The sequence below is a fragment of the Capsaspora owczarzaki genome, assembly GCF_000151315.2.
Source record: "Capsaspora owczarzaki ATCC 30864 unplaced genomic scaffold supercont2.14, whole genome shotgun sequence".
Classification (NCBI taxonomy): Eukaryota; class Filasterea; order Ministeriida; family Capsasporidae; genus Capsaspora; species Capsaspora owczarzaki.
Genome location: NW_011887305.1, coordinates 307,955 through 328,028, shown reverse-complemented (window position 1 = coordinate 328,028; position 20,074 = coordinate 307,955). Strand labels below are relative to the sequence as shown.

At 53.5% G+C, this 20,074-nt stretch overlaps 7 protein-coding genes across 7 annotated transcripts; 4 read left to right on the top strand and 3 right to left on the bottom strand.

Annotated features, from left to right (window-relative positions):
- Positions 1 to 34: 34 nt before the first annotated feature.
- Positions 35 to 2,190, top strand: CAOG_07566 (ring finger protein). Its single transcript, XM_004343390.2, has 6 exons — positions 35 to 142; positions 234 to 286; positions 859 to 1,155; positions 1,248 to 1,473; positions 1,616 to 1,743; positions 1,881 to 2,190. The coding sequence occupies exons 1-6, from the start codon at positions 101 to 103 to the stop codon at positions 2,101 to 2,103; spliced, it is 969 nt and encodes a 322-aa protein (XP_004343440.1). The 5' UTR covers positions 35 to 100; the 3' UTR covers positions 2,104 to 2,190.
- A 413-nt stretch (positions 2,191 to 2,603) lies between these two features.
- Positions 2,604 to 5,307, top strand: CAOG_07565 (hypothetical protein). The gene is made up of 2 exons (XM_004343389.2): positions 2,604 to 2,660; positions 3,747 to 5,307. The coding sequence occupies exon 2, from the start codon at positions 3,834 to 3,836 to the stop codon at positions 5,166 to 5,168; it is 1,335 nt and encodes a 444-aa protein (XP_004343439.1). The 5' UTR covers positions 2,604 to 2,660; positions 3,747 to 3,833; the 3' UTR covers positions 5,169 to 5,307.
- On the bottom strand, positions 5,308 to 9,398 carry CAOG_07564 (DNA repair helicase RAD25). Its single transcript, XM_004343388.2, has 3 exons — positions 6,163 to 9,398; positions 5,724 to 6,051; positions 5,308 to 5,632 (listed from the first exon to the last, which is right to left on the bottom strand). Exons 1-3 carry the CDS (start codon positions 9,387 to 9,389, stop codon positions 5,456 to 5,458), a joined length of 3,732 nt encoding a protein of 1,243 aa, XP_004343438.1. The 5' UTR covers positions 9,390 to 9,398; the 3' UTR covers positions 5,308 to 5,455.
- Positions 9,399 to 9,658: 260 nt separating this feature from the next.
- Positions 9,659 to 10,391, top strand: CAOG_07563 (hypothetical protein). The gene is made up of 3 exons (XM_004343387.2): positions 9,659 to 9,811; positions 9,898 to 9,973; positions 10,123 to 10,391. The coding sequence occupies exons 1-3, from the start codon at positions 9,749 to 9,751 to the stop codon at positions 10,284 to 10,286; spliced, it is 303 nt and encodes a 100-aa protein (XP_004343437.1). The 5' UTR covers positions 9,659 to 9,748; the 3' UTR covers positions 10,287 to 10,391.
- A 56-nt stretch (positions 10,392 to 10,447) lies between these two features.
- Positions 10,448 to 15,114, bottom strand: CAOG_07562 (DNA repair helicase). Its single transcript, XM_004343386.2, has 6 exons — positions 14,682 to 15,114; positions 14,464 to 14,526; positions 13,374 to 14,380; positions 13,072 to 13,195; positions 12,869 to 12,959; positions 10,448 to 12,779 (listed from the first exon to the last, which is right to left on the bottom strand). The coding sequence occupies exons 1-6, from the start codon at positions 15,063 to 15,065 to the stop codon at positions 10,459 to 10,461; spliced, it is 3,990 nt and encodes a 1,329-aa protein (XP_004343436.1). The 5' UTR covers positions 15,066 to 15,114; the 3' UTR covers positions 10,448 to 10,458.
- Positions 15,115 to 16,030: 916 nt separating this feature from the next.
- CAOG_07561 (hypothetical protein) lies at positions 16,031 to 18,338 on the top strand. Its single transcript, XM_004343385.2, has one exon. It carries the CDS (start codon positions 16,048 to 16,050, stop codon positions 18,283 to 18,285), a length of 2,238 nt encoding a protein of 745 aa, XP_004343435.2. The 5' UTR covers positions 16,031 to 16,047; the 3' UTR covers positions 18,286 to 18,338.
- Positions 18,339 to 18,376: 38 nt separating this feature from the next.
- Positions 18,377 to 19,822, bottom strand: CAOG_07560 (succinate dehydrogenase iron-sulfur subunit). Its single transcript, XM_004343384.2, has 6 exons — positions 19,766 to 19,822; positions 19,515 to 19,643; positions 19,245 to 19,389; positions 18,781 to 19,163; positions 18,537 to 18,632; positions 18,377 to 18,459 (listed from the first exon to the last, which is right to left on the bottom strand). Exons 1-6 carry the CDS (start codon positions 19,811 to 19,813, stop codon positions 18,403 to 18,405), a joined length of 858 nt encoding a protein of 285 aa, XP_004343434.1. The 5' UTR covers positions 19,814 to 19,822; the 3' UTR covers positions 18,377 to 18,402.
- Positions 19,823 to 20,074: the final 252 nt, after the last annotated feature.

Here is a 20,074-nt window from a genome sequence, read left to right as displayed (position 1 = left end):
GAGAATGAGAGCCATGCCTTCTACTCGTCAATCATTGACTTTTTTTTTTGTTTCCGTTCATACCCACTCTTCATTCTCTCTCACTTGCAACAAATCGTGAATGGAAGTCCACGGACGACACGTCCACATTAAAGATCCTCATGTAAACCGCTCAATCTGATCCGTTGTTTCACCATTCGTTTACGTTTGCTGACTGCTTGAAACCGTCCTCCTCCCTCCATATATCCATATAGGCCGTTGGTACCATGGACTTGTCCATGCTCACTGAGGAGCAGCGCGCAGACGTGTAAGCCCCCTCCTAGGCTCCGATCGAGCGTTCCGAGTTCTGCCATTTGCCCCCCCCCAGCGAGTTTTTCGTGCAGGGGATTATTGAATGTGGGCACCTGACTGGCTGCCATCAAAGCGAACGGGGACTGGGGTGAACGGCAAGAGAGCGGGTGGAAAAGGCCGAGATCCCTCGCTTTGCGACGTGTCGGCGCGTCATCCGAGCACACACTCACACACGCCCAACGAGCAGCGTTGAGATTGTGCAGTGCGGGATGCTGTTGAAGCACGGGCTGCAGTTGGCTGGGACGACTGGCGATCGGTCTGAGGCTCAGTCGTGAACGAAGGCGTTCGTGTTCGCTTTGAGCGCGTCCCTTCTTCCGCCTCATGTCTCGCAGCTGGGGAAAAATGGCCTTGGGGGGGGGTGTGGAGCGTGTCTGGAATGACCACTGGTCAAGGACGAGCAGTCGATGGTCGGGGGGGAACTGTTTGGTTGAAATTCGATTCAATCGCTCGTGTACTCGATCCGCTCAACTACCTTTGTCTTTGGCGCTCATGGTGAATTCTCACGTTGCGCTTGTTTGATCTCGACAGAAAAAACCGCGCTGAATTTATGGAGAAACACATGGGGCACGACTCGATGCACGCGCAAATGGCGCTGATTCTGTTGATTTCGATGGTCGGCGGCCAAGTGTTGCTCTTCATGTGGAAGCGATGGCGGCCTCGCGCGTTTCAACGGCTGACCTTGCTAGGCATGCTGCTCGTGCCACCGCTCATCGCTGCACACGCTGGGTTTTGGCGATTCCTCGTATCCTGGTCTGCCTTTGTCATGCTCACGGGCTATGTCGGTTTCCTCGCAACACGCAATCCTCTGGATCGCCGAACACCTCGGTATGTGATCATAAAGAAGTTTGCGTGCTACAGTTGGCTGACGATCGAACCGTGCCTTCAATCTCACCAATCCATGACGTCGCAACTGAAAGGCTGGTCTACGCAGTCTTTGTGCTGCTCTACAAGACCACCTACTTTGTGGGCACCTTTGGGTACATTACCCTGTTTCTGGACTTCGCCTCTGGCGGTCGAATGGTGATGTTTGGCGCCCCCGTGGCCCAAACTGGCCTGCTCATCTTGTTCTATGCCCTTTACTATGGCGTTCTTGGGCGAGACATTGCCGAAATGTGCACCGATCGCATGGCATCGACAATTGGGGTACGCTTTGTTCTGCGTTTTGGTTTGAGATGCATGTTGTGGGGGGAAGGAGAGGGGAAGAAATGTGTTTGTTTGTTGTTTTTCTGCTTTTCACTCAACAACCTTCTGCTTCTTCTGCAATCATCAAACTTTGCAACAACAGTTCACTCAGATTGACGGCTTGCCGAAAAAGAAGCTGGACCCGAACATGTGCGGCATTTGCACAGAAAGTCTGCCTCCTGTTGGATCGCCGGACGAAACCCGCGTTGTCAAGCTCGAGTGCCAACATCAGTATGTTCTCGGGGGTTATTCTTTTCGAACTTGTGCAAGGGGGAGGGAGAGGTTGAGGGAGAGGGTGAGGGAATTTTGCGAAACAGCGTTGCAATGTTGTTGTTCGTTGCTCTCACCGTCGGCTGCCCATGACCCAGTTTCCACGAGTTCTGTATTCGGGGCTGGTGCATTGTTGGCAAGAAGCAGACATGCCCTTACTGCAAGGAGAAGGTCGATCTCAAGCAAATGTTCCGCAACCCTTGGGAGAAGCAAGACTTGCTGTACGGCAACTTTTTGGACGTCTTCCGCTACCTGCTCGTCTGGCAGCCAGTGATTATGAAGCTCGTTAACTTTTACTTTAGTGTTTCAGGGCTCGAGTAGAAAGAGGGGAAGGGGAAACTTGTTGTTGCTTGATTATTTTTCTATGTGTTATTGTTTGTTTTTTTAATATGCACGCCATTCAACCTGTTCAGCGGAATGCTATCAAGGCAACGTGTTGATGTAAACATTGAATCGGCCGATGCAGTGTGTTCTCCACTATCGGAACTGGTATCACGCGATCTCTTTTTCGCTCGATTCTGTTTTGTTTTGTGTGTTTCTGCTATTTTGATGCAATCCCTGCATTCCACTGTGCAATTCGCTGTTCCACTTTGTTCGTACACAACCCTGGACCTTAGCTTCCTGTTCGGCTTGCTCTGCTTCTCGCTCTTTGAGATGAACTCTCTCTCTCTCAATCTCTCTCTCTCTCTCTCTCTCTCTCTCTCTCTCTCTCTCTCTCTCTCTCTCTCGTTGTCTCTAATTTCACTTCTTTCCATTTTTCGTGCTCCGGCGATGATGCTTGATTTTTATTTTGTTTTTATTTTGATGTCAGTCGTTTTCTTATTCTTCTCTCATCTTTTTTTTTTTTCTTTTTTCCGTCTTGGTTGGTTGCCGCACGTGTCAGTAGTAAACCATGACAAATGCCACCCATCTCCATCCCTACTCTTTCTCTCTCTCCCCCTTCCACTCTCCTCAATCACAATACAGCAACGACTCAATCACAATACAGCAACGACTCAAACACACACACACATGGTCGGTTTTTGGATTCCTGGCATTCGTCACCTCGACGACGACGACCAACGAGAAGAAGGGGGAAAAACGAATGCATCACTGCAAATTGCTCGGTTCTGTTTTATTGGTTGGTCATCAGAGTCAATGGGGAAAACGCACGAACGCTCGCTGGTCGTGATCAGCAGTCGGGTCTTTTGAGTGTTTTGCTGTGCTGTGTTGCGCTTGGTTGTCAAGTCCCGCAGTCGAGTCGAGTCGAGTCGCTGTTGAGAGCGGGTCTTTTTTGTATTGTTTGCCTCCTCCAAATTTTTTTTTTTTTTCAAATCTATTCGTCGTTTCCCATCAAACTCTCGCTCCTCCTCTTTTCCCTTCGATTCCCAATCCGCTCTCACTCTTGTAACACACACACACGCGCGCTTGCTCTTCTCTTCTCACTCTCATCGTGCTGCGCTGTCCGCTGTGGGTGATGTCCACCCTTTGTTCGTGACTACGCAAAAGTGGTCTCATTCCCGTTTTGTTGTTGTGGCACAGCAGTTCGTCCATTGGACTCTCTTCCTCTCTCACTCAGTCCAACCTTCACTCTGCTCTCTGCGCTCTCTCTCTCTCTCTCTCTCTCTCTCTCTCTCTCTCTCTCATCATCATCATCATCATCATCAGCGTCATCCTTAACTTTGCCATCACCTTCTTCGTCTTTCCATTCATTCTCTTTTTTTCCCTTCTTGTTCGTGATTTGTGGGTTGCGGTTTTTTTTTTTTTGAATTTTTTTTTTTTGTTTTGTTTTGTTTTTGTGTGGTCAGCTTGACTTGCAGTGTAGATCCATTGGTCAAAGATCTGAGATCTGAGATGGAGAGATGCAACAGTGAAAAGAGAGAAAGACACACGGAGCGGAGAGCTTGGAATCGCAATACAAAAGACTTTACAAAAATGAGAGATTACTCACCAATCTGAGTTTTGTTTGTGCTCTGGAAAAACAGGGTAACAGCAAAAAAAACTACGACGACTGCGGAACAGATCTACTACTACCACACTACGCTACAAAAGTCAAAACAGCAAGATCAAAGATGGGGGCAGATCCAGCACCCAACGAAAACTGCTCCTTCCCGTTCTCGGGAGAGCACTGCGACAAGACGTTTGCCGACGAGCTGGGCGGGTCGTACATTGCCGCCCAGGCGATATTTCTCTCGGCAAACAGCCTGCTCGTAATAATAGGATGTGTGTGCTCGTATTACATTACACGCAAGAGCGGCGGGTTCACTTGGAGCGTGGACAATGCGCTCGTCTACATGGCCACCGTCATGGCCTTGCTCGGCATCATCCGATGCGTCGACGGCAACGCCTGGTCTGACATGTATCCAATGTGGTTTGCCAGTCTCCTGTACGACGTTACCACGTGCCTTCTCATCACCATGTGGCTGACGCTGGTCAACTCTTGGGCAACATTCGTCTGCAAGGCGGTGCTGTCCCGCACGCACAACTTTGGTCGGATTGCGAAAATCACCTTCCGCGCGTCCCTCGTCTACTCTTGGATTACGCAGCCGCTCTCGACTCTCATCACCTACACGATCGAATTCTACGTCGGCAAGTGCCTGCGATACGCGTTCAGCACCTTGATCATTGCGATTTGGATTCTCCTGTCGAGTTACTTTGCATTCATCATCCACCGCGTTCTGGTCGAGGCGCAAAAGCGCTACGGCGATGTTCAGAACTCGAGCAGCTCAAACCACCAGCACAAATCCGACTCGCACTCAAAAGAGCACGAGAGCTCCAGCACCGCCCACAAATCTGGCGACAACACCAGCAGCAAGGGCAAAGGGCGGCGCGTGGAAGGCGTGGCAAGTCGGCGCCGACGATTGGCTGTGAAGCGAATCCAGCGCATGAACCTGCTTCTCATCCTCCTGGAATGCCTCGGCACATTTGCCGTTGCCTATTCGCTGGTTTCCTGGGTCCAAAACAAGTATTCTCTCACCCCACCCAACGTCATCCCGTTACCCCAAGGGTCCGACATTGTCTTTGAGTTTATCTTTGACATTATGTTTGTCATTGTTTGCGTGGCGGTGTTTTGGTTCTTCCGACCCACCCGCGAGACGAAAGCCTCAAACAGCCGCGCTGCTGCGGATCAAGACGACGCTGCCGACGTAGAAGCAACTGTCGAGATTGGACCGCCGCGTGTGTCATCGCGGCACGCGTCAGGGGGCACGCTCTCCATGTCCTATGTCGGTATGATGAGTCCTTGGAAGGGTTCATCCACCCTCGGGGATGATAGCCCTTCGCCAGCACGTCCTGCATCCGAAACCACCGTGGAGATGGGAACCACCGCGTCAACACCGGAACCATCAGATACCACAGTTGAGTTGGGCACCGCATCAGCACCGGAAATCCCACCACAAGAAGATTGAAGTTGTCAATGAATTCTTGTTGCGATATCTGCTTGTTGTTGTTGTGGCCGTGTGTGAATCTGGTATTCCACTGTGTTGTTGTAAAGTGCTGTTTTTTGCTTCCGCTTGTTCCCAAAAAAAAAATGTTGTACAGGTTCAATGGCGATCATGTAGAATTGTAATTTTAGCAGCGGATGGGGTGGAAAGGGGGTATTTGTGCATTGAACAACAAAAGCAATACAACAAACTTGAGTCGATCTCGCATTCTGAATGTCAAAGTTGAATATGACTCAACAATCGCACTCGCTCTAATCTGTCTTTGTGTTTTTGCCTCCAAACTCGAATAATTGCCGACCACAGTCAGGTCCAGCCGCGCTCTGCAACTCTTCGGTTGATGCGTTCAAAAGGTCGGCCAAATTGGTGAATGCGCTCATCAAAGGACGTGCGTTGGATGCGTTGACGCCAGCCAGTTTCCGAAGCAAATCCTGCACGAACGAGACGAGAAATGAAAATGCCAGTCAGTCACCACCAAAAAAAAAAAAAACGCATCTGGCAAAAGGAAAATAACGGCTGTACCTGCGCCACGCTGCTGCCGTGACTATCGGTATCCGTCACAGAAGGGTCGTCGCTACCCTTGCCGACAGCATCTTCAATGGCGGGTCGCTCGACGCCCTCCGTGAGCGAATCAAACATTTCAGCTGTCGCGTGGGGAGACTGAGACCACAGGATGCGCAGACCAGGAAAGTGCAGCGTCAAAAGCACGAGTTTCGATGAAATGTTCTTGAGAGAAACCTCGGCAGTCAAGTCGCCACGGGCCTGCAGCTGAAACGCCTTATTTTCATCAAACTCGATGAGAAGGATTGGTTGCTCGTAGTACTTTGTCATGTTTTCCACCTGCGCATAACTGAAAGTCAAGCCGGAACAAAAAAAAACAATCAGCGATGCAACAAAGGCCGACTTTCACAACAAGCCTCCGCAATTCACCAAACACGAAAACAAATCCAAGATCACTCACAGACGACCAGACTGAAAGGAGCCAATCAAATCCGGTATGCTCTTGCGCTCGACACACATTGTTTGACTGATGACATAGTCGCCAATGTCGAGCGTGACGGGCTCGACGTCGAAACCTCGGGCGTGAAGCATCGAAGGCAACGTCGAACGAAACTCGCGCATGTCGACAATCACAAGCCGACGCCTGCTGCTCGCGGCGCTACTGGCATTGGCAGCAGCCATGGAAAGCGACGGGTTGCTGGGAAACATGAGGTGGGTGGACGAAGCCTGCCCCTGCGATCGACCAAAGTTGGCTTGTTGCAGATCGGCATCCATGGCAGATGTTTGCTCTGAAAAGTCGCGACGCCCGTCTTGGTCGACAGGCACGGCCATCATGGACTTCTCGTAAATGAGTGCCAGGAATGCGTCCTTTTCTTTGCGGATGGAGGTGAGATAGCGTTGCTCTTCGACGGACGTTTTGTACACGAGCATGTAGATGCGCAGCGGAATCGCAGGTCGGGTGCACTTGAAGACCTCCAGCTGCCGAACCACCCACGGCTCGGGGTCGAACAGCACGACAAAGATGGGGTCGACAGCTTTGAGGACCTGGAACAGACTGCGCTTGCCCTCGAGGCCGCGGATGGCATGGATGACAAACGGAGTGGCGGGCGCAAAGAATGGCTCGCTTGGAGGCGCGTCCGCCTTGCTGGCAGAAGCTTCATTCTGGCTGGCGTGCGTGTCAATCGCATGAATCATGCTGTCAATGGTAATGTTACTCTGGAAGGCATCGCTCGGGTAGGTGCGTTTGCGAGATTGGCTGGGTGCGTCGCTCGGATGTCCTTCAACGGCGTCCTCTTCCGACGGATCATCAACAGCTGGATTGTCATCGGTAGATCTGGATGCGGCGGCCCGCTTGGCAGCCACGCGCTCCGAGAGCTTGGCGCGCCGCCGGGAAGCTGCATTGTTGCCACTGCCGACGGCACCTGCGGCACCCATAGATGCGCGAGACGGCATAAAGGCATTCGACGTGGCAGTGTTGGCGGTCGAGCGCTTGGCCGCAAACACGGGCGTCGTGGTGGTGCTCTGGACACCTGGAGCGGAAAAGCCACCTCGGCCCGTCATCTTGAGCAAATCGCGCTTCCACAACATTTGACGCTGAAAGATGCGCTCGAGCATGGTAGGTCCGCCAACTGCAATGTACTCTTGGAGCTGCAAGGCAGTCCGTTCGTCGGCAACGAGGACTAGTACAGTGTTATCGGGACGAGCCGAGTCTGCGTCCATCGGAATTGGAATTGGAATGGAGTCGGTTTCTTCGGGACGTGTCACGGTGACGGAGCCGCCTCGCTTGCCTTGGGACGACTCAATGTCATCTTGAGATAGGAAGCCAGAAGAAATGGCTCGCCCCTTGCTGGTAACGTTGTTGGTATCGTCAATTTCCTTGAGAACCAGGAGCAGCTCGCGCCACTTGGGATTTTCCTCCAGAACAAGATCGATGGGCACTTGGTCGGGGTTTTGCACGACAGCACGATCAAGACTCTCGCTCTGGGCACGCGCACGCTCGCGTTGTTCGTCTGCAGCGAGCGGGGCCGCCACAGACGCCAAGGCAAATGCCGATCGAGCACCAACGACCGGCGGTGGTAGTGCGTGGCTCTGCGGAGTGTCCAGGCGCGCGCGCTTCACCCCTCCCGCAACGCTGGCTGTACTACTGGAAGCCAGTGATGAAGCGCGGTGCAAGTACACGCGCTTGCGAGACTCCTCAAACAAGCGATTGGCCGCGTCCATAAACACCCAAAGCGAGTACTCTCCAAACGCCCTGTAGCTCGTCCGCAAGGCCTCCAGAAACACGTAAAAGGTGACGCAGTCGTACTCGTACAGGTAGGAGAGCAGCTTGCGCAGGGTCGACAGGTCTGTGACGAGCTGCCTGGTTTTCGGGCTCACGCGATGCCAAATGGGATCGAGCTGCTGCCGAATCAAGTGGTCGAACGAGGCGAAAAGCCCATTCTCGACCGTCAGGTTGTCCACTTCGATGGTCGGGTTGTCTGTCTTCACTTCGCGAATGCAGGCATCCATGATTTCGACAATGGCGCGCTGTATGACGGTCATCGAGTCTGTCATTTCGGGATAAATCTCAACGGGCTCAATGTGGTGCGACTCGAGCGTGTCAATGACGAGCTGCTGAAACCGCGGCCACAGGTACAGCCGGCGGATGTACAGGGCCTTCATGACCTTTTCGATGCGCATAAAGCCGGGCAGAAAGGCCTCCGGCGCACTGGAGAAGGCCTTGATGAAGCCCTCGCGGTTGCTGTGGCGGAACAGGCGAATGATGAATGCCTCTGTGCTCGTGTCCACGACCTTGTGAGCCCGGTGCACGAGCAGGCCGGTGATGTGATGGATGGGAATGCGCTTTTTGAGCATGTCGACAATCAGGATTCGCGGGGTGATGAAAAAAATGCCGCCTTGCATGTACAGGTCGCACCGTGCCGCCGAGCTGACAGTGTTGTCCAGCACCCTTGGCAAGAACGCGGCGTCTTCCGGAACGCCGTCGAGTCGGGCAATCTCGCGGAGCTCGGCAATCATGGCCTGCTCCTCGTCGGGCGTGCACCCCAGCACCAGCACCAGCACCTGAGGATCGCAGTACTGTTGGATGAATGCCTGCAGCAGGCGGTCGATCCCCAAGCCGCGCGCCATGATGCACAGTCCGTCCTCGGCGAGCAGTTGGGCGTAGGCTTCGCGCTCGTACTCGAGCAAGCCATGGGATCTCTTGGCTTCGGACTTGGATTCCGCGTTGTAGTGCATGTCCGCTGAGCTTGTTCTGAAGGGTGCCTGCGATCTGGCCGACGGCGGCTGGGCGTCGTCGTCGTCGTCGTCGTCCACGAGTATTGGCTCGCCGCGGTCATCAGCCATCGCAGCGTCCTTGTCCGTGGCTTCCTTGGCTGTCGCTTCGTCGTCACTGGGATGCAGACCTCGTGCGTTTTGTGATGATGTTGGTCCGACGGATGGCGGGCGCGTCACGTCGTCTCTATGGTGCTGGGCGGCGCTGAGCTTGGATGCGTGCAAGTCTGTGCTCGATCGGACTGGCGCATTGCCACTGGTGCCACTGGTGTTACGATCATCATCGTCATGATGCATGGTGTTAGTATTGCTATGATTGTCGTCCTGGTCGTCCTGGTCGTCGTCGTCGTCGTCAAAGAGCGAGCGCGGCTGGCTCATCGGCTTCTCCTGCTCGCCAACATGAACAATGCGCGGCATCGTTGCATTGGGAAGAGTGAGTGAGCCTTGTCTTAGAAAAGAAGATGATTTAATTCTCATATCGAGTGCAAGATTGACAAACCAAAAGTTCCACCTCAAATCCCAAAGGGATTCGCTTTGAGCCAGCATTCTTCAAGTCACTCTGATCCGTCAACGCAGTGAGCAACTTGCTGCTTGCTGTGAGTTTGAGTTTGACTCTGAGTTTTAGCATTGTTCAAGTTCGTCTGAGGTTCCATTTTCAGACCAGCTCTCAGTTCTCAGTTCTCAGTTCTCAGTCTTTTTTTTCTCCTGATCTTTCTTTCTTTCCTGAGTTGCTCAGTCTTCCTTTCCTTTGTGTTTTCCATTCGTTCGCTTGTACAATGTTCCAACAGGCCTTCCTCGCATTCGTCGAGCGGTTGGCGCAACGCCACATTACTGAGAATGTAAGCATCGTCCCAATGCAATTCTACACTGTCACTCACTCACTCACTCACTCACCAACTTCAAATTGCCCCCCACACACACACAGCTCAAGAACTCGCCGACATTCCATCGATTCGTGCAAGCAACCCACGACAAAGCAGACGAGCTTCTGCAATCGCGAGGTCGGTAACGTTGCTGGCCAAACCAAGGCAGTCATCACTTTGACTCTGCCCATGATGCTGCTGCTTGGCTGCTGATCTTACTTGCACTCGCACTCTTACTCATTTTTTGGCTTCGCATGGAACGTCGCTGGACCGGTGTCGGACTGCAGGCGCAAGTCTCGTGGACGACCTCAAGAAATCCGGCGAACGGCTGGGCAGCGGACTCGACAATGTCTCCACGCGGGTACGGTCGTCCGTCACCCAGTTCCAGCGCGACTTTGAAGAAGAGTACAACCGCCAAAAGGAGGCTGATGCACAACGCCGACGACGATGAGAGGACCGATGGTCGACTGAATCCGGCTTCTTGTTTTTCGTATTTCGAGTCTGAGCGTGAATGACATGTATTGGCTAATGTATTATTACTAAGATGGTTGTGATCGTTATGAACGAAATCGAGAAAGCAAAAAGGCAAAAAAAAAAAAAAAAGAAAAGGTGAAACGTTTGTCTCACTCGACAACGGAAATATTGTCGCGAGAAATTGAAACGTCGTCTTCGAAAGAGTCACTGTCGAGAACGATCGACGATGGGGATAGCAGCTCTGTCACCCCTGGGGAAACGTCGAACGCGTCATCCTCGAGCACTACACCGGCAGCAGGCGCCGCTGCGGATGCCGCGAGCAGCACGCAATCCGAATCGTCCACCGCCATGTCGTCGTGGTCCGCGTTGCCTTCACCGGCGGATGGAGGGGACGATAAAACGTCGAGCACAACACCCGAGCCCTCGTTGTCGGGAGAGTCTGGGACGAGCACAATCGCCTCGACGGGCGACGGCGGGCCGGCATCGGCTTGAGACAGCGGTTCGCTCTTCGGGACTACATTCGTCGCGTGCCCGGCGTCCTGGTTTGACACCGACGAAGTCTGGGTCACCACACTCACTGGCGGAGGCGGCGCAGAGGAGGAAGACCAAAATGCCGAGGATGAGGAAGCTGCAGAGGACGAGGACGCTGCAGAGGACGAGGACGCTGCTTCCGTCTTTCGCTTCTGCAGCAACGCGACTTGACACATGGCCACGCGAGTCGCAACAAAGCTTCGCAGATGCGTCAGCAGCTCGGGCAGCTCTGTGTTGTGCTGCAATCGTTGGCGGACCCAGCGGGATAGGCTGTTGATCGCATTGGCATGCCTGAAACGCTCATCGAGCAACAGAATGGCACCCCAGTCATTTCGGTGTCGAATGCATCGTCCGAGCGCCTGGTTGAGTGCTCGGTAGGCCTGGATGTCGTACCATTGAGATCCGGTCAGGAGGTCGCGTTCACTCGCATGAAGGTCATTGTACGACCGCTTAATCACAATCTGGTCGGTCCCGAGGTTGGGGAAGGGAATCCCGACGGCAAGCACAGCGCGCGCCTGGTTGTCGGCAAAATCGATGCCCTCAGAGACCTTGCCTCGGCACACGGCAAACATGACCGAGCCTCGAGGAAGCTGGGGGTGGGCGGGTGGGGGCGATGTGTAAATCCCGAGATTGAACATTCGCATCGTCTCCTCGAGCATTTTGGCTTCGCGTGGCTCAAAGACAACTTGGTGCGTCAATCGGAGCTCGTTCAAAAATCCAGACTGGCTCCACCTCGTTGCCGCCTTGTCCATCATGCTGTACGATGCAAAAAAGACAAGAGTTCCGGTACCTCTGGGCACAGTGTGCGCCACTTGAGAAATGATGGAGCCGACATCATCAAAAAAAATGGTTGACGACGTGTAGTCGGACAGCACGCTGTAGGTGGCCCGCAACGCATTTGTTGAAGGGCCGCGCGAAAGACATCGCACAAACGTGTGGTCTGGCGGAATGACGTGAGCTCCTTCAAGCACCACAGGAAAAGCAGTGCCAAGCTCCGAGGCAAACGAGTTCATGGGGGAAAGGGTGCCGGATGTCAGGATGACGCTTCTGACACCCTCTCGAAAATCGGAAAAGCACAGCGCGGAATTGAGACACCATATTTCCAGCGCAGTGGTGATGGGAGCATCTTCTTCTTCATAAGCGATCGTCCCGCGTTGACTCGAGCGGTCCTGTGCATCCGACCTGGAAGCAAACAGTGCAAAGTCGCCCCACGTGTTTGGCTGGACCAGGTAGGGGACAATCACAAAGAAGCGCTCCAAGAAGGTGCTCACAACGGCGGGTATGAGACTTGTCATTAGGGTCTCTTCAGGAGGACGAGCAGCAGCAGTCTCATCCCTGGAAGCATGTTTTTTCCGCTTTTCGGCCTCAAAGCGACGGTGCTTCTCTTCCTCGAGTATTGCCTTGTAGTGTACCTCAAACAGAGCAAGCGTGAACGGAAGAAATCCAACTTCAGTCAATCCTGCTGGAATTTGGCTCCCGATAAACCTGGTTTGTCTCTGGCCATAGCTGGCAGCACCCTCCTGCTCAACCCGTCGCAAGTGCCTGCACATGATCATCATCAGACCACAGACTGCTGCGAGGTTTGTCAAGAGACCTTGCTGGGCACTCTCCAATGCCAGTCGCGGCGGCAGGAAATTCAGCTGTAGGGCTGCAATAGACGTTGCAATCCGCTGCGCCTCGTTTCGAAACTGGGCTCGCCGTTGTTGTAGAAGCGGTACGGCCATCGGTGCGTGTGGCTCGGGGGACTGGCTTTGCGAGACTCGCCACATGTTGTCGGCCACTTCGACGGAACGCACTACCATGGAGCTGACGAGGTAATCGAGACGGCTCTTGCTCACGCACATGCTCAGCGAGTCACGGCACACGTCTTCGATATTGTGTGCCTCGTCCACAATCACAATGTTGTTGCTCAGATCAATCTCCATGTTTTTGCGGATTACTGTGATCGGACAAGGTTGCAGTCAGCAAGGTCAGGGCATTTGGGTTGGCAATGTCTGTGTTTTGAGTCTTTGGAATGATTTTACTTGCCTGGGTCGAGCACGTAATTGTACGGACAGAGCACGATATTCGCAAACCCAGCCATCTCGCGCGTCGCGAAATATGGACAACCACCGCTTTTCTGTGGACAGATCAACAAGATGAACATAACAAATGTGAGCCAGTGCACCGAAGATATTCGTCTGGCTGTTGCAGAAGCCATCTCGCAAAAAACAAAGCAAAGGATACTTTACATCGGAAAAGGATATCAGATCTTCTATCTCCCACACGATATACTCGGATTTTCGTCTGAACGAGTCAACCATGGTGGTGGTCTTCTCTCGATGCGAGCACCGCCTTGCCTGAACGGCCTCGTTGCTGAGTTTAGTTGAAACGACGAAACAGAAAACAACAAACGCGGAATGGAAAAGTTAGTCACCATTCCTCCTCCCCCTTGTTGTGTGTGTGTGTGTGTGTGTGTGTGTCGTCGTTTTAAAGCGACTCCAATGCCTCATGACGACACTCCTGGCATCGTAAAAACCCCAGCACTGCGTACCAGCGATCTCGAATCTCGTCTGGTTTGCCCGAATTCACAAGAGGGTGGACACAAGTTTTGCTGCGACTCGCCAATATGGTCATCAAGTCTGGCGAGTCAGAGTCTGTCAAGTAGGAAATCCGGCGCAGCTCGCGCACAATCTGGGCGATTTGTTTGTGCGTTCGGGTCGTAAAGTAAATAATAGGAAGGTCATCTGGCGCCGTTCGTCTAGGTAAATCTGGGTTTGGCTTCCTGTCTGCCTCCGTTTTCAGCGGGATGCTGAAAGAAGGGTCTGCAGGAGCTATGGTGGGAGCGTTGCTTGCTTGGGCTTCACTTGATAGGCGAGGCGAACTGTTGTCGGACTGGTCATCGTCGTCGTCGTCGTCGATGCGCGCGCGCTTTGGTGGAGGCACGAGCACGAAACTGGCGAGTTCAGATGGTTGTGATGGTTCCGGGGATTCGGGGTTGGACACTTGGCGACGCTTCTGAGGGGTAAAGCATTGAGGAGTGTATCCCAGTCGGCCACTGTAGCCATCCATCGAAGAAGTTGTGACTGCAGGACTAGAGTACAGGGCATAGTAGTCCTGTTCTTGGGATTGGGAGGTGACATCCACACTCATGGCGGGCGTGGAGAGTAGGTTGGATTGGTCGCTTCGTGGCGTGCTGAATAGCTCTGGTGGGTCTGGTGTGTGTGCGGGCGAGAGCTCCGTGCTCAGGTCTTCTTGGACGAGGGTGGCTTGAGAGTCGCTCGTCGATTCAGACACGTCCATCGGTTCGACCGCGTCAATGGTGTTGTTGGTTTCGACATGCAAAGACGGTTCGGGGTGAGAGGATGTCGCATCGGTGGTTGTTGTCGAAGGGAAATGATCGGTTGAGGCAGCTTGAGCAGCTGCAAGCAACTGCTCGGCCTGTTGCTGTGCCGCCAGTTCCGCCTCGGCAAGTACTCGCAGCTCTTCACTGTGTTGCATATTGACCTTGTTCAAGTACGACCGGCGCCATGCCAGGGCTGAGCATAGCAATGTAAGTGACTGCACACAAGAACACAAAATGATGAGTCAAAACACCTGAAACACGATTGTCAAAGGCATCGCCGTAATAACGCAAGACCAACCTTGCCAGTTCCAGTTGGCGATTCGAGCAGAGCGTTCTGTTTTGATTCAAGCGCCTGTATGACCTGCGCAAACCAACCAAGCACAATGCGAAACATGTCAGCGACGACGTTACCGATCAGCTCTCCTTTTTTATTTTGGAGGTGATTCATTGTAGGATGACCATTCGATCGGTCGTGTCTTTGCTTGAGTTTTGTTTGTTTTTGTTGTTTGTGGGTACCTTTTGCATCATGGTCAGTTGCGTCGGATATGGCGGGAATGGGAATCGGACTGAGACCCCGCCAATCATGTTCTCCCATTCGCCCGTCGTCGTCGTCGCCGCCGAATCGGGCATGGGCGCAGCAGCTGCCGATGATGGCGTTGACGTCGATGCAGATGCAGAGGCTGCAGAGGACGGGACTGGCTCGACGCCCGGTTGGTCTGCATTGACCGCCTCTGCTTTCACCGTTGGCTGCAGTGGTGTATTCGGCATCGGCAGCGGCGGCGGTGGGACTGGCTCTGGCTCTTCATCGCTGCTGAATCCAACCAGCGGGTCGTCGTCGTCGTCGTCGTCGTCAGGATCAGCGACATGGGTTGCGACCAGCAGCGGCGACCGTCCTGCCATTTTGGCGCTCTGCCTTGCGATCGTCTCGTCGCGTCAGACCGAAAAGGATCGGGAACAAAAAAAAAAAAGTTGGAATGAGCAATAAAGCTAGGACTCACAAGTAAATGTAATGGGTAAAGGTGGAACGAGAGAGGCTTGTTTGAACGAAGATTGGTTTCATGCAGTTCTGAGCAACTCTGCGGACTAGAGATGGTTTTGCCCCCACCCATCCCTTGTCTGAAGTCAATCATGGTCTGAAAATGACAGATAGAGACCGAACTAACATGGAAAATGACCCCTCAAACGCCTCAAACGACGTCTACTGGCTCAGTCGAGTTGCTGGAGCTTGCCATCGCGCCTGTTGCCCCTGAGCAGACCGAGTCCAAGGAGATTTTTTGTTGTCTGAGGTCCTGTAATGTAAGACCTTGTTAGGCCTGCGGGTCCTGACATGTAAGTGTTTGTTTTTAATGTTTGTATCATCTAATGCGCCTGGGCGAGCGTTCTTAGCAATCGCGCGTCAAAAAAGAGCCCTAACGACAAAATTAAAAACCAGCAACCAAAAAACCGCGTTTTGCTCGCGGATTTAACACAAATCACAAAAACTCAAATCCACGACAATTGGACACTACTACAATACTCGCAATATCCTACTTTATGAGATAATGTGCAATACAGCGACCAAAGCACGCGATGACGGCACATACTCACCGGTTTGCCGCATCATTGCTCAAACACCTCGCAAACCCGCATCTCCCCACCAACCCTCGATCCAGCAGGTTTTAAAACTCAACCCACAATATTTTGTACCTATTGTGATCAAGCTCGAGGGTTTCAGCTGCTGTCCACCATGCGATTGCCGTGTTCAAAGTACCCACTTTGTTAACGGGTTTTCCCAATAAGAACTCTTTTATTTTCCATTTGAACAAACAATCCCTCCATTCTTGTTTGCTTTTTTTGTTTTCACTCCATTTCATTCATCATTTATCATTCTATTTCCATCTCAATGCAAGGCGATCTTCTTCTCGCGCCGAGCGGCGGCAGCGAGATGACACATGTCCTGCCAGGCGAGGCGTCGAGCGTGACAGCATTAAGCATCCCAGCGAGCACCGTCCCACTGCTCGCCAACCCGACCACCACCACCACCACCACCGATGCGAATCACTCTCCAGATTCGAAGCAGCACCATAGCGTTGTCACAGCTGAGGCAGACGCAGAGGACGAGGAAGAGGAAGATGAAGAGGCAAAGGCTGGGTCGAGCCGAGCGTCATACACCGAAGCAATGTCAAGCATCGGCCCGGACTCGGCGGCCAACTCGGCGCACCCACACGCTGCGATTGCGCAGACAAGCACAGCGAACGGACACAGGCACTCTGACCCACCTCCGCGAGACGGGGTGCTGGACCGGGACAGTCGTGTTGTGGACATGTCGCGGGTGCCGAATCGCGGCAGCCACAATCACAATGACGACAATCACGACAATCACCACGACAATGTGAATCACGACGATCGACAAGCGACAGGGCTGCCATCGACATCCGACAAGCAGAGTCAGAGTCAGGAGCAGGAGGACAAGCTCCCCGCGCCAACCGCCACGACCGCCACGACCGCCACGACCGCCAACGACGACGGGACCGTCCATCACCAGTACGCCCAGAAATCGGCATTCGAGCGGTTTGCAGCGAGTGTGGCCCGTGCTCAAGATGCGTGCGATCGCGCGTGGATGCGATGCTTCACCCTGTTCAAGAGGCCCCAGGTGCTCGAGCGCGATGTCGCATGGTGGAACGCGGATGACTTTTGGCCGTGCTGGGTCGGATTTGTCGGGTTTGCCATCTGCACCGCGTTTGTCAGCGGCGACTATCCCGTGCCAGCGTTTCAAGCATACGACACGGACTTGTTCTACTCCATCCAGAGCTCGACCATGGAGGGCCTGCCGGTGCTGTTTGGGTTTATGCTCGTGCTTTTGTGGATTGCGCTCGCGTGCCAGAACGCAAAGGGCTGGGAATACTTTCCGTTCGGCTTTGGCATGGTCTGGCTCCTGTCGCTACTGGCCAAGATGATTGCCAAGCAGCGCGACATCAAGTCGGCCAGTCTCGGCGACTCGATCTGGGCGATTTTCCTGGGCATGTTCTTTTCCAATTTCGTCTGGCGCGAGAAGGCCAAAACGCCAAAATGGGTCGCCATCTCCATGCAAACCGAGCTGTACATTGCCACATCGCTCGTGTTGCTATGCATTGATTTCAGCGTGCTGGGTCCGCTGGCTCCGCGCGCGATCGTTGTCGCCTGGATTGACACGCCCATTTTCTTCATCCTGATGTCCTTCTTTGGCTTTTACGTGCTCGGCATCAACATCCACTCGGCCATCATCATGGCAGGCACGGCCTTGATCTGCGGCAGCTCGGCTGCCATTGCTCTGACGGTTGCGCTGAATGTCCGGAAATCGGTCGCAGACATTCCAATTGCCATTAGCTCGTTGCTGACAGTGCCCAGCATCATTGGTCTACCGTTCCTGGCCAACGCCCTTGGCCTCTCTGCTGACGCTTCTGGCGCTTGGTTTGGCGGATGCGTGGACAGCACAGGCGCAGTGATTGCGACCGCGACCATTTACGGCACGGACGCAGTCAACGCCAGCGCTGTGGTCAAGATGATTCAGAACGTGCTGATTGCTCCGCTCAGTGTGTTGGTTGCCGTCTTTTGGCTCAAGTATGGCGCACAGATCGAGCGCATTGCTGAACAGCGGAGTGTGCTGCACGCTGCACCGACCGAGTCTGCGACGGAGATTCCCATGCAACCGATCAAGCCAGTCAGCAACGGCGATGTCGAGGCGGCTGCTGCCGGTACTGGCACAGCAGTGCCGCCCCAGCCAGCTGAAGCAGCAGCAGCAGTTGCCTCACCAGCAGCAGCACCAGCAGCAGCAGCAGCAGCAGCAGCAGCACCCGTAAACCACCAATGGGGCAAGCTGCTTTGGAAACGATTGCCCAAGTTTGTCCTTGGATTCGTGCTCATCACCATCATCTTCAACCTGGCCGTTCCATCGGACATGCGCACCGAGACTCGGGAATTTTGCTTTGTGGTGGCCGAGTGGTTTTCGACCTGCTCGTTCATTTCCATCGGGCTGGGCATGCGCATCCTCGAGCTCAGTCGAGGCTTGCAGCTCATCATCAAGCTCTTTGGTCTCTACATTATCACCCAAATCATTGATATCATCATCACCGCTGGGCTAAGTTATGCCGTTTTTTCATGATGTTTCCAACGTGCTTAATACAATGTTCCCTATTTTCGGAGAAGGTAAACTCGTAAACCTGTGCATTGCATCGGTAAAACAACAAAAATGTAGTGTATTGACGAGTAATAGGGGTGTTCAAGCATTGGCAAGCTCCTTCTTGATCATGGCGATCGCGCGGGCGGGGTTGAGACCCTGTTTCAAAAGGAATGGGAAAACATGGATGAGTCAACACGAATGCGACAGCACAGTACAACCGATGACGCACGCACCTTTGGGCAGGTCTTGGTGCAGTTCATGATGGTGTGGCATCGGTAAAGCGAGAAGGGATCTTGCAACTTGGCAAGACGCTCAGCCTTGAACTCGTCCTGCAACAAAAACGCAAGAAATGACATTTCAAAAAAAAAAAAAAAAAAAAAAAAAAAAAAAACAACTGAGATTGAGCAACCAAAAAGCAAAAGGTTCCCCGAAACCCCCTCCCCAAAAATACAACAAATAACGGTCGATTCGACTTACACGGCTGTCAATAATCCATCGGTAGGCTTGCATCAAGACGGCAGGGCCGAGGTACTGGTCGCTGTTCCACCAGTAGCTGGGGCACGACGTCGAGCAGCATGCGCAGAGAATGCACTCGTACAGGCCGTCGAGCTTCTTGCGGTCGGCGCGGGACTGCAGGTTCTCCTTGGCAGCGTCGGGGGCGGGAGTCTTGCGCTGGAGGTAGGGCTCGATGCGGCGGTATTGCTGGTAAAAGTTGCTCATGTCGGGAACAAGGTCCTTGACGACGTACATGTGCGGAAGTGGGTAGATCTTGACGGGCTTGGAGAGGTCGGGGTCGATGTGCGAGATGCAGGCGAGCGTGTTGGAGCCGCCAATGTTCATGGAGCACGAGCCGCAGATGCCTGCAAGGAGGGTGCGAGAGGAAATCAAGGCGTTAGAATATTTGGAGCAAATGGGGAAGTCAGCGATCGAAGTGAACCTACCCTCGCGGCAGGAGCGACGGAAGGTCAGGGTGGGGTCAATGTCGTTCTTGATCTTGATCAGCGCATCAAGGACCATCGGGCCGCATGTGTTGAGGTCGACCTGGTAGTTCTGGAGACGGGGCTTGACGGTGGGGTTTTCGGGGTCCTGCAAGGGGGGCACAACGAATGAGCGAATCGTGTGAAGTGAAAGCGTTGAAGGGGCGACGGTACACCGACCCCCGTGTCCATGATTCAACATTCACAGTCCATCCATCAACCAATCAAGCATACCCAGCGGTAGATGGCAAAGGTCTTCAAGCGCGGTGCCTTGGCAGGTTGAGCAGGTTGCGCGGCAGCAGCGGCAGCGCCCATGGCTGGAGCCGAGGTAGAGGCGGCGCGGACTGCCATCATGCGCGGGATCTGCCACAAGGGTGGAGCAGCATATTCGAGCAGTGAGAGAGAGAGGGAGAGAGGGAAGTGTGTGAGCGACAAGTCGTTGAGTGAGTGGGAAGAGAGAGAGAGAGAGCGAGAGGAAGGCTCACCTGGTTGAGAGCCAGCCGACGCAGCAGCGGAGACGACGAGGACAGCATTGGGCCGACTGCAAGACAAAGGTTGTCAACAAAGAAAGGTGAACAAGTGAGCGACAGGACGAATGAACACGAAGAAATGCAGAGTGAGTGAGAGAGAGAGAGAGTGAAGGGAAGGGGAAAATGAAAAAAAAAAAAATAAAAAAAAAGAGCGATCTCAATGTGGAAACAACAGCGGAAGCGACAAGGTCAGACACAGAGACAGAAAATGAAGAGAGATGGAGAAAGAAAGAGAGGGAGAGAAGGACTTTGTGATAATGGCTG